The 15,945-nt window shown below is 42.6% G+C and overlaps 1 protein-coding gene across 18 annotated transcripts in view; it reads right to left on the bottom strand.

The window, feature by feature from the left end:
• VPS13C (vacuolar protein sorting 13 homolog C) overlaps nt 1-15,945 on the bottom strand; it is a 60,909-nt gene that overhangs the window by 38,351 nt on the left and 6,613 nt on the right. For 17 of the 18 annotated variants that reach the window (XR_005556346.1, XR_005556347.1, XR_005556349.1 and 14 more), the window contains 31 exons: nt 15,595-15,704; nt 15,249-15,308; nt 14,884-14,943; nt 14,275-14,355; nt 13,484-13,541; nt 12,790-12,917; nt 12,492-12,598; nt 11,956-12,127; nt 11,776-11,838; nt 11,165-11,294; nt 9,127-9,221; nt 8,756-8,898; nt 7,995-8,187; nt 7,757-7,871; nt 7,428-7,564; nt 7,109-7,232; nt 6,742-6,859; nt 5,979-6,108; nt 5,682-5,760; nt 5,254-5,399; nt 4,964-5,117; nt 4,643-4,719; nt 4,454-4,513; nt 3,323-3,476; nt 3,117-3,233; nt 2,575-2,678; nt 2,106-2,273; nt 1,524-1,828; nt 1,282-1,429; nt 1,012-1,120; nt 623-735 (listed from right to left, as the gene is read on the bottom strand). Coding sequence is in view for 12 of the 18 variants with exons in the window: in XM_039340081.1 (XP_039196015.1) it covers nt 623-735; nt 1,012-1,120; nt 1,282-1,429; nt 1,524-1,828; nt 2,106-2,273; nt 2,575-2,678; nt 3,117-3,233; nt 3,323-3,476; nt 4,454-4,513; nt 4,643-4,719; nt 4,964-5,117; nt 5,254-5,399; nt 5,682-5,760; nt 5,979-6,108; nt 6,742-6,859; nt 7,109-7,232; nt 7,428-7,564; nt 7,757-7,871; nt 7,995-8,187; nt 8,756-8,898; nt 9,127-9,221; nt 11,165-11,294; nt 11,776-11,838; nt 11,956-12,127; nt 12,492-12,598; nt 12,790-12,917; nt 13,484-13,541; nt 14,275-14,355; nt 14,884-14,943; nt 15,249-15,308; nt 15,595-15,704 (3,758 nt within the window). In the remaining 6 variants the exon portion in view is untranslated. The remainder of the gene's footprint in view (nt 1-622; nt 736-1,011; nt 1,121-1,281; nt 1,430-1,523; nt 1,829-2,105; nt 2,274-2,574; nt 2,679-3,116; nt 3,234-3,322; nt 3,477-4,453; nt 4,514-4,642; nt 4,720-4,963; nt 5,118-5,253; nt 5,400-5,681; nt 5,761-5,978; nt 6,109-6,741; nt 6,860-7,108; nt 7,233-7,427; nt 7,565-7,756; nt 7,872-7,994; nt 8,188-8,755; nt 8,899-9,126; nt 9,222-11,164; nt 11,295-11,775; nt 11,839-11,955; nt 12,128-12,491; nt 12,599-12,789; nt 12,918-13,483; nt 13,542-14,274; nt 14,356-14,883; nt 14,944-15,248; nt 15,309-15,594; nt 15,705-15,945) is intronic. The other variant, XM_039340080.1, reaches the window with a different exon arrangement.

Genomic DNA, 15,945 nt, shown 5'->3' with positions numbered 1-15,945 from the left:
GGAGAAGGGGCTGTTGCAGGAAGAAACAAGCATTCATGTCTGTCAGATTCACAAATTTGCCAAAAATTCTGGGATCAACAGAGCCTTTAATCAGAACAGAGCAAGTTATGATCTTGACTCGCCCTGATGGAGGCACCATCCACTTGGGCCTGATTTAGGACTCCTGAGACGCCTCCCCAAGACAAGTGGGGGGGCTAACCTACCCCCCCCCCCATCCTTTTTCACCCTTCCTGCCCACAGGAGGGCAAAACACAAGCTTTGACAAGTTCAGCTGTGGGCATCACCTAGACTGGCAGGGAGAGGCCCTCCAGAGAAATACTGAAAGTCCACTGGGAATCAGCCGACGGGACCAATAACAATAACCGGCTCTTCTGGTCTGGGTGAAGCCAGAAAGGAGCCGGAGGAAGGAGAACAAATACGGCTGTTCTTGCCAGCACTTATTCCGGAAATGGGATACCCAGGATCCCTTGTGTCTGAACTAGGCTTAATTTGCTTCTGCAGGCCGATTCAGAAGTTGAATGTTCACTGCCAAGCTAATGAGCATTATTTTAAATAAATAAATAAAGGAGGATCTGTGGATAAATGCAGCTGAATCGAGATAGAGATTCACAAGCTGCCCTACCTTGTTGATTTCAAAGTTCAGCAGCAGGCTGGTCCTATCTTCCTTCAGGGCTTCTTCCAAGATGCTGGATTTCGGGGTTCCAGTTGACTGCACCCTTTCTTTTATCTTGCCTGCTAATTCCAAAACAAGAGACTTCCATTTAAAGAAGGCATGCTTACGTCTTACGCAAAAACAATGCTTCTTTAGGAGTTTAAGTCGTGAGCTGTGAGCCTGGATCAGGCCCTGAGCCCCTCCTGTGCAGAACACCTTTCATTCGCCTGCCATCGGCCTGCCCACAGCAGAGCAGGGCAGATTAGCCCCCTCCTAGTCACAGCGAGGAGAAGCACCCTGCAGGAAAAACACTCCAGCTACAAAACCTGGGAACAGGGACCCAAACAAAGATTTCCTACCTTCCGTTGACGCTGTTGGTTCTACCCCAGAGTCGGTTTTGTCTGCTTCAGCCAGGTTTTCAGTTATAACTTTAAGCAGAATGTTTAAATCCTCCTGACTCAGGATAACCTAAAAACAGGGGCATTTGAAGGGGAGGTTATGTTTCTTCAGACTAACCCATTCCTTCCCTTTCAAATGAAGAAATGTCTTTCTTGCTAACTTTGGTCTCTCCTCAATGGGGACTCTGGCAGAAATGGACCAGCCGCACGAGGGAAGGGAAATTAACTTACGTTGATGGTGTCAAGGTAACCTCGGACTTCCACCAGGGGTATTTTGTGATACCACATCCCGGCCAGGTTGCGGTTGACCAAAAGGTTCAGATTAATTGGGTGCAGAATTTGAATGTCAGGCTGCGAACTCCCTCGCTGCAAGACTGTCCTAGAGGAAGTCACACACGGTCATTGTGGGGCAACGTGACGGAACCCTCCTCAAATAACGCTGGGCTTCATGCGTAAAGAGGAACCGGACGTACCTGGACAGCTTCAGCTGGGTCAGGTGCACCTCCATTTTATCCATGATGGGAGGCAGTGAGCAACCCTCTGCCGGCACCAGACTGAACTGGTTTTGTATTTTAATCAGCCCCAGATCGAAGACCACAGCATTGCAAGAGACAGAAGACTGTGGGATGACAATGACGGGCGCCTTCAGGTTGATGTCCATGGAGAGGCGAAAACTCCTCTGAGCGAAGTCTCTCATGCTGGTGGCAGCCTTCTCGGCGGCCTGCACCGTAGCAGCACTCAAGGCCTCCGTGGCCATTTGGAAGTTGCTGAGGAAATTCTGTGACAAAACAAGAGTTTCGCAGGTCAGGAATGGGGCAAAGGAGCAGCAGACTGTTACTTAACACTGATATTTACATGACGCGGTTTTGAGCTTCCTGTTAATCGTATGAAACACACAGAGAGAAAGAGAGAGGGGGGAGAGGGGGAGGGAGGGAGGGAGAGAGAGAGAAAGAGAGAGAGAGAGAGAGAGACTGTTTTTTGCTTACTAATACAAAGACTTCCTTCCATGTCACGTGAAAAACAGAACAACAACAACTCCCAGTTGGTAGTCTTACCAGAAGTGACATGAGGAATTTGTGTAGATATATGATCTGAATGCAGCCCACTTTCAGAGCCACGGTGCCATCCACTTTGGACATATCTGTGTAAGCTTCTCCCTCAGTTGCGTCTGGATATAAGGCCAGGTTGAAACTGAAGACTTCATCGCCGACTATGGAAACGGCCTAAAAAGCAGGCAAGCAAAAGTATCATTTGCTGGATGGGTAGTTTCTAGATGGGCATCCAAAACATGTGTTTACAACACTCGAAAATGCAAATGAATGGAGAACTCGCTGGTTCTCAAGACTGCAGCCCGAAAGCTCATGAGAATACACAAATCGACTCACAAATGCGTTTGCGCAGGCAGTTTCTTTCAAAACCCTTGGAGAAGAGACTTCCTGGATGCACATGTGGAGCTTCTCTTGGCAGAGAATACAGGAGAGCCATTCTGGTAGCTAAAAGTTGCAATCAAATTAGAAAATGTACCTTTTTATGAATTGTCCTCAAGTCAACATCAATAACAACTACATCTTTCAGCCGGGCAAAGAGAATAGTTTGACTGGACTGCAGAAAAAGGAAGGAGTCGAGGCCTGAAAGGGAAAAAATTGTTAATTATTTTAAAGTATGGTTGCTAAGAACCATACAAATGAAATCGCAGAGCCCTAACTAAATAGACAAACCTTCACTGTATTATTCAAATTCCAAAATCAGATTTTGAAGCTGCTTTAGAAATATTTCTAAGATCTGGGCCACTGAACCCATTGGGACAAAAGCCGAGGCACCAGTCTCAATCTGCCCTGTCTTTGTGGGCCACCCAAAGTGCCCAAATCTATGTCCAACTGCGTTTCCTCCCCCCTTCATTTCAAACCACCAGAAATGCATCTATTTAACTGACATTCTGCTTTACAAGGTGAGAATTAAGAAATCAGAAATGAATGAAGACAAGGTCCTCCAGTGGCTGGAATATATTTCAATCATTCAAGCTTGAGAGCTTGGAAAATTGAATAAAACAAGCATTTTCTCATTACCCTGGATTTTTATTTCAGCAATATTGTTCTTCTCATCACAAACATTCAAACAGAAGGCCTCCATCTTGGCAAAGAATTTGAAGTTAAATACATCCTTGTCTTTGCTCGGTTTTGCCACTGTAAAGAGAGATTTTTTAACAAATCAACAAGAGGTTGACCTGTCCTGAATGGGGAGAAAATGGCATCCAAATATGACCGCCCATTACCTTCCTTCCCAGCAGACTCTCTCCTCTGGACCTCTTCCTGTCTCTGCAGGGCTGGCAGCTGCCTCTCCCTTGCTGGGACCACAGCCATGAGGTACCCCAGGGCCGAGAGTAGAGCCTGGGTGTGCAGCACCACTTGGAGGGAGGAGAAGGTCACCTATGGGGTTTGGGAGAGAGTGGGGGGGAAAGGCACCTCTTCAATAGCAAGATCTCCCCATTCACCCCCCAGTCCACCAGAATCACTTTCTTAATGCCCGCGGATTACATCGTTGGTTCGGGGGGGGGAAGAGGGCACCCCTGCAGCCCGGCCTTCCTGAGCATTTCATAAATGGGTCTCAGTCCAACGTCCCCAAGAGAAGCAACCATTTTCTTAAGAGTATCCCGCTTTGAAACAGACTGGGTTCTTTATTCTTGGACTTCCTTTCAAATGTCATCTTACAGCTCACAATGGCTAAAAAGGACTCTAGGCCCTTCTCCATCCGACCTGGTAGGCTAAGGACACAGCAGGCTATTTCAAAATGAAGGAGGTCCAAGGAGAAGGGACACCTGCCTGGACACAGTCAAGAGCAGCAACACAAACAAGACTTGATCAAAAGTCAGGCCCTGCTCAAAAACCTTCGTTTTTTCTACTCAACCCACTCACTTGGCAAGGAGTTAAGGAGTCTTTCTTAGTGTAAGGACCCACCCCACTTTGCATCTTAAGAAGACAGAACTCTTGGAATAGTTCTTCCAACAGGAATCCTTTATTAAGAGAAAATGGTTGCAGGCATGCTAGACAGGACTTGGGGTCCAAGCTCTCCCATTCTCCCCAGTAGATCAACCCCCCTTCCCAATAGTTTCAAGTATCACAATTCCACCCCGTTTCTTCTTTCTTCCGTCTGGATGGAGACTTCAGATAACTACATGAAAGGCAAAACTCTTCTTTGTTAATGCTAATGTTCTCTGGTGTTAACGCTACAATAAACACACATTCAGCATTCAGCTCTTTGAAGTCTACAGTGAGGGCCATAAAGCCCTTTTGTTCTCCCCCTTCTCTCCCTCTTATGGCAGAATAATTGGGAGTTTCTTTCTTAGGAGCAAACCCAGCATTATTTACAATTATGGTTAGGATGAGTTTTCTTACATTTTTCTTACCTCCATTCTTTGTTCGGTATTGTCAAAAACTGTCTGAAATTTTGGACCATTTTTATCGGCCTGAGGGGAAACATAATCAATATGTGACTAAAAATTGAAACAGTTTTCATATTGTACAAAAGCAATTATTTGCTCATGCAGTTCAGTATGCATTATTCGGTAATTTTTTTTAAAAAAAAAAGCCTTTACCTTGATATATTCTACTTTCAAAAGGTCTAATCCGGAGACATCCGATGAACTAATCAAATGAACTTGCTGCCGTTTACCTACAAAAATACATGACTTCTAAGAAATGACAGGTTATGTAAAGCCCATGTATTTTTTTAAACTACGGTAAGCCTTTTCTACAATTGGCACTTTTAAACAAAATCCATAAAAGCTTTTGCTTTGTTTTTGGTTTTTTTTGGACTAAGAGTTTTTGGGTAGAAAGTTTTTTCTATCAAGGACACAAATAAAAACATTATTTCTTTCTCACATTTTTGTAACTGCTTAATTTATTAAGCAAATTACCTTGAATTTCATAATAATTCAGGCTAATCTTTCTCAAGTAAGACACAGCCGTCAGGTTGTATGTTTTAGCGGTGGCTTGCATCCCAAGCTGCTGCACATTAAATACGAGTATTGTTTCTTCTCTCTCCAGCTGCTTGGTCAGTTCCAAAATCACCTAAATAAGAGACGCTTGTTAAATTTTGAAATCCGGGCATGTTCAGATACAGGCAATCCTCAACTTATGATCACAAGTGGGAATCAAACTTTGGTCGCTAAGTGATGCAGAAAAAAATCCATAAACCCACACTTGCCTCCTTAATTTCAAACTTTAATTGCAAGTCTGTCAGCTCTTCCTGAACAGTTGTGATCTCATTCTTTAGCTTCTTTTTTGGGGGGAAAACCACTTTCTCTTGTTGTTGGGGATACTCATCGGGATCAAAATATTCATCTTCAGATTCTAAGGAACAAAGAAAGCGCTATTAGGACATTCTATGGGAATGAAAATATTCACTTTGGAGTAGACTAATTAATTAATGATTAAATAAAATTGGGTTAGTATAGTCATTTGCAAGGGGGGGGGGAATTTCCATTTACCATAACTTGATTTTTTTTAAATGTCCTATTTAAAGGTTTTAACACAAAGTTGTCTAAGCCACAAATATGCCTTCTAAAATAGCTAAAGGCAGCAATTGCCTTGGATTTGTGATAATTTTGGATGTCCTTTCTTTTTTTTTTTTACCTGATTCTAATTCTTCCAGAAATAATGTGGCATTAAGGAAGTCTTTCCTTCCATCAGGAACCACAGGAATGGCAGGAGCCTGCAAAAGAATGCAAGACAGTAAGAAACCACCGGATTATATTTTCATGTTATTCTACATACAACACTTTGGGTTGGAATGTTCCCACAACAATGCCAAGTTGGCATGACTGCTTCGCTGGTATTTAATACACTTTTGACCTTTCTGTGTCTCGGAAATGTCAATAATTATGCTAATTACTGACTGTACTTTCCCCAAATGTACAATGAGTTTGATACCTTGGCACTTGAAACTGAAACACCAGATTTCTGTGGGAGAGGAATGCTGTCAATAAGTTCAAAAACCCCTTTGATCTTCTGATCAGAAATTGTCAGGTGAATCAAAGGAAGCTCTCCAGACACTTTAAACCTAAGGATATAAAAAATATAGAAGAAGCGAAACTAGGTTGCTAATAACTCTGCTACACTCTTGATCTAGAAGGGAAAGCACACACAGTCCTACACACAGAGCAAACCCCAGCAGGGATGTGAAATTGGCACGCACTACATACAAGGCACCATCAAAGGAAATGTAATTAACGTCTTGTTTTTACAAACAAACACACTGATCTCTGGCTACAATGATATGAAATGAACCGTCAGCTCACAGCTTTCTTTCAATTGGGCCTAAAGTAATGTCTCTGAGAAACATCCAAGAAATGCTAAGGTATATTTGGAAAGCTTTTTAAAAGACTATTAGAACATCTCCAGGGAGACTGGCCGGCTACTTTGTCCTGAGAAGTAAATTTAATTCGCAAGAGTTTCATGGCATCGATCAGAAGCTTTGGTGTGCCAAAGAGTACGATTAAAAATAACTCAAAATGAAAAACAGGCCATGAATTCTCCCTCTCACTCTAATAACATTTTAGGAGGCCTATTGCAGCAACAAACCGATTGAATAAAAGGCCAGCTCCCTAGCCACAAAAATGCGCCCTGCCCCACACTTTTAGGCAACATGATCCCACTGAGCCATATTTACAGCTTTTAAAAATTGCTACATTACTTTGCCATTCTGACATCCTTCTCTACCATTGATTTGGCAACTTGGACACACATATCCATGGGATGCAGTATGTGCAGCAACGATGTGGGCTCAGACCGGGCCTTTTTCCAATCTTCCCCTAAAATACAATTAAAGAGTTGCTAATATTTTGGTAATTCTAGCATGATAATAAATAACATTGATGCATAAAAATCTAATAATTTCTAACAATACCACAAAAAATAAAAATTCAATATGCACACCTGCCAAACTCCAGAAAATAAATTCGAATTTCAAATAAATTTATATAGTTAATACTGTACTATTTGTGCCAATTGCTTTCCACTTGATATGTAGTCAAAATGTTTTGGGTTTAGAGGCATCCTACCTGATCTGCCAAACAAGAGTTGTACATTTTTGATTTCTACATCAAATTTGTCATACGCCTTGTCCATGATCTCTTCCAAAGAACTGCTTGAAGTCTGATGGTGACTTTGGCTGATGCTCTTCAGCTGTTAAATGATAAGTTTAAAATGCAACTGTCACATAGTTTTCACAAATGTATCCATAAAGACAACTAGTCCATTGCTGTATTCATCAGCACTGGATGGGACTACATTACACCTAAGAAGACTACATTCCTCTCTTCCGTCAAGCTTTAATTTATTAATATCTGTCTTCAGTCTTCAAGAAAGGTCAAGACATACCTGGAAAGTACCTAGGTCCAAAATAAGTAAGTTTGACTTTTCATGGTGGAAGCCGGTTTGTGGGATCAGAAGATAGGAAGGCTTCAGGTTAATCCTGAGGTCAAGGACTTTTCGCGTTTCAATGATATGCATAAGCCCTGAAACAGGAAACAGGACGGAGCTGGGACGGTCAGCTTCCCCTTCCCCGAATGGGACAGAATTCTGCTTAAAATACATCACTACCCCCAGGAGCCATGGGAAACCCCTCTGCGCCTGCCTGTATGTTTGCCTACAGGGTCAAAAATGGCTATTTAATCATCTGGAGTTGACCTGATGTTTCTAAAGCCGACCTGTGGCTGTCTTCTCTTTAATTTCTTCCAGCTTCGACAAGGTTGCTGTGGTTAAGCGTTCGAGGTCCATGCCTCGGTTTGTTTGGAAGAATTCCACCAGCGCGTTGATTGTTCTCTGAAAAAGAGAGTTGTTAACTGTATCTTTTTATTTTTTTTTCTTAAGAACTGCAAATACAGACACAGGAAAGGAAGATCAAACATTGAGAATTGAGAAGCATTTCATGCTGATTTCACTCACCGCGTCATAGATGATTTCTACGGGCTGCGACTGAACGAAGAGGCTCTGATCAGCCCTGCTGTCCTCTGGGTTGGTCTCAAACTTTATTTCAAGCAGGGACGATGCAGTGTCCCCAATGGAGGCCACCAAAGAAGGCACAACGTTCCGTTGCCTCAAGCCCGTCACGTACCAGTGTTCAAGCTTTGCCTCTATCCTGCAAATCATCAATAGGCAAGGGTTTTTCCTCCCCAAACTATAAGGAAGCCATCGTTTGGGGCTCTGCCTTAAGGAGCAGAAAATGTCTGTACAATTAATGAAAAACCAATGAAAAGGCCAATAGCCCAATGATGCAGGAATAGGAAAAGGACCCAGACTTTAAACTAAGAAGTGCCCACGGGGAGCCGAGGTGGCGCAGCAGTTAGGGTGCAGTACTGCAGGCCACTTTAGCTGACTGTGTTCAGCAGGTCAGCGGTTCAAATCTCACCGGCTCAAGGTTGACTCAGCCTTCCATCCTTCCGGGGTAGGTAAAATGAGGACCCAGATTGTTGGGGGCAATGTAAATATATATATACATTGCTTACTGGTGTACACCGCTTAGAGAGTGCTTGCACTTAAAGCGGTATATAAGTCTCATAAATAAATAAATAAATGAATCCAGCTTTGTTCTGCCGAGCTGTTGCAGGGGTCTCTGTCTTCAGTGATGCCAAGGAAATCACCCTGTCAATAAACCAAGCAGCACAGATTCCCACAATGCACGCAAGGACATTGGAACCGACACTTACTTCAGTGCTTGTGCGCCTGGCCTCTGCGAGATTGTAGTGCTTAAATCGATGATCTGAATTTTAAGAGTGTCCGGGACATTCCTGTCTTCTTTAATAGTAAAGGAAGTGCTTAAGAGTTTCAGGGACGCCACGTGGGCCACATACTAAGGAGGAGACAAAAGCACTGCAAAGCGTTAGTCGTACTGATGAGTGGCGTGTTTTTATCATAAACGCCAAGCAGACACAATACCTGGGGGGTCCCCTCCCCTTCCCAACCGCAGAAAACGTGGGAAACGTGAATTGCAGTCCACCTGTGTGAGTTTCACCCACAAGAAATGGAGACACTCATCATCTTCTGCAATGCTCCAGTTTTAATCGAAAGGGGCCATTACCTTTCTGGGTAAAGCCAGGTTGTGGGAACTGTCGCTGTATCCGATGGCGGTGAACAGCTTTGCCTTCTCTTCAGGGGTCATGAGGTCATCGATAGCTGCAGAAAGGGTGGAAGGGGTTACCTTTGAGGAAGGACTGGCACCCTGCCCCTCAAGAAGGCTTGAGACCTATAGGTTAAATTATAAAATTCCAATTTGGGGGATTCCCGGACACAGGATAGAGGGGGTATGTAGAGGAGTGAATTTGGATAGGATTTCTTATAAGGAATTACTTAGTTTGGAAGGGAAGGAGTGGCAATTAAAATCTTTAGCTGAGTTGAAGCAAGAAAATACTGTACGCTCTTGGTTTCAACATAATCAATTGTTAGTTAGGTGGAATTTAGATCAAAAGGTTGGTATTACTTTAGAGCAGTGGTTCTCAACCTTTTTATATGGCGACCCCCGGTCACACGGACGCGCTGCGCATGTGGGGGGTGGCGCGCATGCGTGGCGCCGCCCCCATGCACGGCGCACATGCATGGCCCGCCCCATGCGCAGCGCGCATGCGCGGCGGTGCCCCCATGTGCGGCGAGCATGTGCGGTGGCGCCCCATGCGCGGCGGCGAGCATGCGCAGTGATGCACATGCAGGGCGAGCATGCGCGGTGACGCCTCATGCACAGCGGCCATGCGCGGTGACGCCCCCATGCGCGGCGGGCATGCACGGGGCCCCCATGCGCGGCGAGCATGCACGGCGGCGCCTCCTGAGGGGGAAAAATGGCGGATCGCGTTGTTTGGCGACCCCCGTAAAATGGTCGTTTGACCCCAAATGGGGTCGCGACCCATAGGTTGAGAACTGCTGCTTTAGAGGATGCGAATTTGGTAAAACAGATTAAAGATCAAACTCTAGCTCATATAAAGAGAATTTATAATGTCTTACTAGAATTGGATTCTGAAACGGAGTTAGTTAAAGATTGTATGGTAAAATGGGCACAAAATATTCAAGAGCCGATTCTATTGGACACATGGGAGGCAATTTGGGTTAGAAACGTAAAATTTACTCAAGCTCAAAATTTGAGAGAAAATTTTTATAAAATGTTTTATAGGTGGCATTTGGATCCCCAAAAGTTGTCTTGTATGTATCCCAACTTGCAGCCCAAATGTTGGAGATGTGGTAGTTTGGATGCAACTTACTCTCATATTTGGTGGACTTGTAGAAATATAAAAGCTTTTTGGATTAAAATTTGGTGGAACATTCAAAATATTTTTAAAAGATAAAGTTTACTCCTCAACTATTTTTGTTGGGTATTATTGTAGATTTTGATGTTAAGGAAACTAATTTGATGTTGAATTTAATAACAGCAGCAAGGCTGTTGGTAGGGCAATATTGGAAGAAGGATTGTTTGCCTACTATAGAAGAATGGACGCTTAAAGTGTCAAATTTAGCAGAAATGGCTAAGATTTCTGCTTATTTGAAGGATCATTCACAAGAAAGATACATTTCGGTTTGGAGAAGATGGATAGATTATATTCAGAATAAATACGGGACTAAAAAGTTCCATTTATTTTATGAATAAATTTTAGAATATTATTATTGTTGTTATTATTATTAATAGTTTAGTATAGTGGAATTTTTATTATATTGTATTGTTTATGAATTAGGATTTTAATTTGTTTATATGATTAAGTTTATTTGCAAATTGTTTATTCTGTGTTAAAAGGGAGTTAAAGTGCATTATATTTGTTTATCTACATAGTTGGTTAATGTTAGATTATGATTATTATATTTGTTACCCTGTATTCAGCTCTGGGAAGTGGGGGAGGGTGGAGGGGGAGGGGGAAGGGGGGTGGGTTTGGGGTATATTTTGTAATTTTTGTAAAACTTTTTAATTAAAAAAAAAGAAAAGAAGGCTTGAGACCAAGCTGGCACCGGGCTTCATTGGCCTTCCCTTTGGCTGCTTCTGTTCAGTCTGGTAGCTTCACTCCACGATCTGCATCCTGGTTTAATGCTCGCCCCTTTGCCACCAGCTGCTGGGGAGTCTCAGGGCTGCTGGACAGACTTACTTTCAGGGACTGACTCGTCTTCATCGTCTTTCTTCTTGGATTCCTTCCTGCCCCAAAATCCAGAAAACCAGCCACTTTTCTTCTCCCCATCTGCAGATTTCTTGGAGAGTTTTTGTCCTGACCTCACAACCTATAAATTAGAGAATTTAAATGCAGGCAAAGGATTAGAGATTCTGTACTTTCACCAGCCTCAACTTCAGCAAATGGAAAAAATGTATTCTTTACGCAAACTAAACAATTCCCCAAATACTAAAACTGTATTAAAAAATAACCAAAACCTGCCATTTTGCACATGTCGGGTATGTATGTTAATAGCTAGTTTATGATCACTACTCAAGAAATAAAATGGCAAGATTCATTCGAACTAAATCATTTGCAAAGGGCACAAAATTATGTTAGTATATTGTAAGTAGCTTCTCAATGTGCTGTTTTTAGAAACGCTTCTAATGTTTTGCTGACAATCTAACCCGCCATGGAAGCATTTCTATTGATGGTCAGCGCAGCTATTTCTAAAGCAGGTACGTAATGCTCACTTCGTATTTAAAATTGTGGAACCTTTGACTATTTTAAAATCCTCATAAAAGGAACACGGGGGGGGGGGGGAAACCTACCTCAGTTTGTGCTTGTTGCCGTGCTAAAACAATGTTGAAAACATCGAGCGCCTTCTCTAAGTCCTATGGAGCAAATGCAGAAACGGAGTTCCAGGGCGGCTTATCTGACCTTCCTCCCACCCTCCTCCCGCTACGGCTCTGCTCTGCAGGTGCCGGCCCCTCCAGCCTTGGGTCAATTACCTGGAGTTGTTTCTGATTGTCCTCTGACAATTTGGTTTGTGTCAGTTTAATTTTGTAAACGTTTTTGTAACTTTTCAGAAACTGCCTGTGCCTCTTTATATTATTCCATGACCACATCTGTGTGTATCGCTTGATGTGAAGGTCAAGAATGCAATTTCCTGCATACGTCCACCTGTAAGAAATAATCACATTATTTCACCCTGGGAAATAAACAAGAAACAATCTGAACTAAGAGGAACCAAGGCCTGGGCCAGGCAGGATATTTGCAGGCAAGAATTTCCAAGCCTAGCCTTTCCTCAACTGAAGGAGTTCAGACTCTCAATTGTTCCTCTGCAAAATCTTCCCTTAATTTCTGTGGCCAAAGCAGACAAAACAATTCTTCCGTCAATATTTTAAAATACTTTGCAAAACGCCACTCGATTAGGAGGACTTTTCCACCCCTCTCCTTTGGGATTCACCAAAGGCTGCTGCCGTTTGCTGCACTGAAGGATTCTTGCAACCAGGTCAGAAGCAACCTAGAAATATCCCCAGCTCACCACTGTTTGGCATTCCCGTGCAGAGATACTTCGGGTCTATATTTTCTATATGGGACGTTTCGGACCATGTAATCAATGGATTCCAAGAGATCAATCATACTAAGGTACTAAATGAAGAAAAAAAACAAGAGGAATCCTAACCAGAGAGTCACAGAACTTGGAGCATTACTAAGGAAGATGCATCAAATGTTTCTAACAATTGTAAACAGCCCAGAGTTCCTGGAACACCCCTTCATCCAGGACGGTTTACGGACGTTGTCACCTGCCTTCCATGGGAGCGTGACACCCACCCTCCTACCTGAGGCTTGGTGAGTTCAACGGCGATGCTCTGAACTTCCATGGCCCAGTCAATCTTGGGAGTTTTTAGTTCTTCTTCAGCATGAGGGTTAAGGTAGAGTTTTGCAGAAGCTGATATAGGCTTAAATACTTTCAGAAAAGAGAGAAAGAGAGAGAGAGAAATTAGAAACTAGTCTCTATAAAAATGGAAGTAAAACTATGGCTGAAATTTGCTGAATTAAAAAATGCTACTCTACTCATTACTAGTTGGGTTCATGCTAACAATGCTATGGCTTTGGCGTAGCATACTTGTCATGCTATACCAAAAACCTCAGGTTATAAATCACGACTCATAGAGGTGAGCTCATGCAGGATGCTGTGCCAAAAGGGCAAGCACAAGATACAGCCGTTAACACTAACTCTGTCTGACCTGTTTATTTCATCATATCCTCTCCTCCTCTTTTCTATTCCTATCCGAATATTAGACATCTTGGCCTAAATGCCTCTTCACAGCAGAACTCCATGGCCACGAGACTTTTACCCACCCCACACCCGTTTTCTTTACCTGGTAGCAAGTCCCCGAGAGTCCCTACAGAAACCACACGTGCCTTGTGTAAGCCCCAGCTGCATCGTCACAGGTAGACTGACGTTTGCCCTCTCTTCCAACCCATAGAATTCTGGGCCTCCAGGCCTTCAGTTCTGTCCTTCCCACTTACTGTACTGATAGTCAGGAAGCTCTTGGTTCATTGAAGGGACTCCTTTTTTCAACCGCTCCTGTACATGGCAAGAAACCCACAACGTTTCAAGTATTTCAGTTACAAATGTGTAGGACAACACTCTCTGGATGAAGCTCCCACGACAAATGTGAAGACCTTGCCACTTTTTAAATGAGGCAGAGGTCATGCTACAGAAATAACTCAACCTAGAAGTTATTTTCCTTCCAGAGTACCCCTCTACTGTACATCCCCCTCACTAGACTTTCACACATAGCCCGCAACTTCTGTTCTTTGGCCGCAAAATGTCTACACAGTGCTGGGTCGGGTGATTTTTTTAAAAAAAATTAGGAAAACATGTCAGAATGTCTCATTTCTCTCTTGCCTCATCAGAAAAAACAATGCAGAAAAAAGTCAGATGTTATATTTGAGGGGCAACGTTCCACTGCAAAGTTGCCTAATTTGAAGCTAATTTTATTAAATATTATCTCTATCTAGGACAGTGTTCAATGCTACCTGAGGCATTCTGGGAGTTGAAGTCCTCTCATCTTAAACTTGCCAAGCCTGAGAAGCACTGGGCAGGAAGAAGACTCCCACTTTTCATCTTACACTTGCCCATTAAGTCTGGCCAGTCGTGGGTTTTGGGGATGACATCATACAAAGGATATTCCCTGAAGTGGAAGTCCTTGGCTGCTGGCTAATCTCATTTTATATTATTGCTCTTTCAACCTTATCAGTGAAAAGAGAGGAAGAAACCTGTTCACAAACGTAAAGTACAATAAGATTTAAATTACCAAGATTTGCTCCCGGGAAGAGCAGTAATACATTTCACTATCCACATTCCAGTAGACACTGAGGGAATCAAGGCTCAGAAGCTGAAAGAAAAGATGCAATTGGTTAGGGGCTGCAACAGAGAATGCCAAGGACCCCTCAAACAACAACAAAGTCAGGGGAGCATCTAGAGAAGCGTTTCAAAGGACAGACACTTACCGAGGTGGATACAAAGCCAGCCAGAACAATTTCGTTTGAGGGGACTGTTGCCTTGATCTAGACAAGCTGCCAAAAGCACTTCTTGGGCTGGCAGCCAATTAAGGAGTTTTTCTGCTTGCCCAAGGGAGCATGAAAACATGCTTTTAAAACACCGAAGCACAAGCCAGCTTTCAAAAAATGGTATGTGAGCTTTTGGGGAAGTGGGGGAAGAAAGAGGCACAGAGAATTGACTATTCAAAGGGTAAGAGATCAAAGGCCCTGCCACAGCGGGTCCAACCCTTCAGGCTTAAGCATTATGCATCACTAAGCGTCCGGGCTATTAAAATTCATATCCTTCCTGAATACGCTTTTCCAGGTACCTCTAGGAACGGCTAAAGAGAAGCTGCTGTGCTTGAACCCAAGGACAGCTGTACCTTGTAGATGATCTTCGCAGCCTCATTTAAAATACAAGGAGTCCAGTTTTCATTTGTGGTCTGGAAATTAAAAAAGAAATTAACATGGTATTTCTGTTTTCACACTTCTTTTTGGTGTCAAGCTTTTTTTGCATCTGGAAGGAATTTATTTATTTAGTCAAAATCTCGCAGCTAGAAATGTCTCTTGAACCATCCCCACAAATTTCCCACTGTTGATAATGCTGCAATGGGGGTTGTACATTAATTAAATAGCATTTGTGTTTAAGAATGGTTTCCAGTGTGAAAATAAATATAACCTAAAATAAACTGTCATTCTTTGGTTAGTCCACAGCCACCAGGAACGTTTAAGCCCCTCTTTCCCTTACCTGCAAACTGAGCTCTGCCAAAGTCATTCCTAAAGAAATTGGTCGCTTAGGATCTGTGATCTACAAGTTCAGAAGAAAACACATCATAAGGAATATTAAGCACCTTAGCATAAATGCATTTGCAACTTAGTTATATGTAAAAAAGAAAATCTGCATAAGATCTGAAATGGGTGCTGACAAGTAAAATATAAGATTCAAAATTGTTTTACAGTTCCATTATTTTCACCTATTTTGAAGCACCAACAACCTTCTGTAAATCTTGTACAGGAAAGTTGCCAACCTTTAAACTCAGTGAGGCTGCTTCTCTCTCTCTGGGTCACTTTTGCACAGAGTCCAGGCTACTTACGTCATCTTCATACTTGACATGGATGCCGGTGATCTTGACTTGTACGTTTTTGATGACTTGGGTCGCAAGCTTTTCCAAGAAAGTATCTTTCTTCTGTTCTTTTGGTTTATCTAAACAATAATTTGTAAGTTAGTTTCCATCTCATTCTTTAAATTTATCACATTAAACATCATCTGTTTACTTTTCATCACTGCTCAGCAGTGCAGTCTGTCCTTTCCTCCCTTTTTCATCTTCTTTGCCACACAGAAAAATCTTAGATCTTAACCTAATTTATTAAATCATACAACAAACTCCAAAGAGAGGCTAAATTTTATTATATACTATTTATATTTTTTGAGAAATAGTCATCAT

This window comes from Crotalus tigris, unplaced genomic scaffold, assembly GCF_016545835.1.
Source record: "Crotalus tigris isolate CLP2741 ecotype Arizona unplaced genomic scaffold, ASM1654583v1 scf7180000017741.1442986301:2390832, whole genome shotgun sequence".
Classification (NCBI taxonomy): domain Eukaryota; kingdom Metazoa; phylum Chordata; class Lepidosauria; order Squamata; family Viperidae; genus Crotalus; species Crotalus tigris.
The sequence above is the reverse complement of the archived record's forward strand: the minus strand, read 5'-3'. Positions and strand labels throughout refer to the sequence as shown.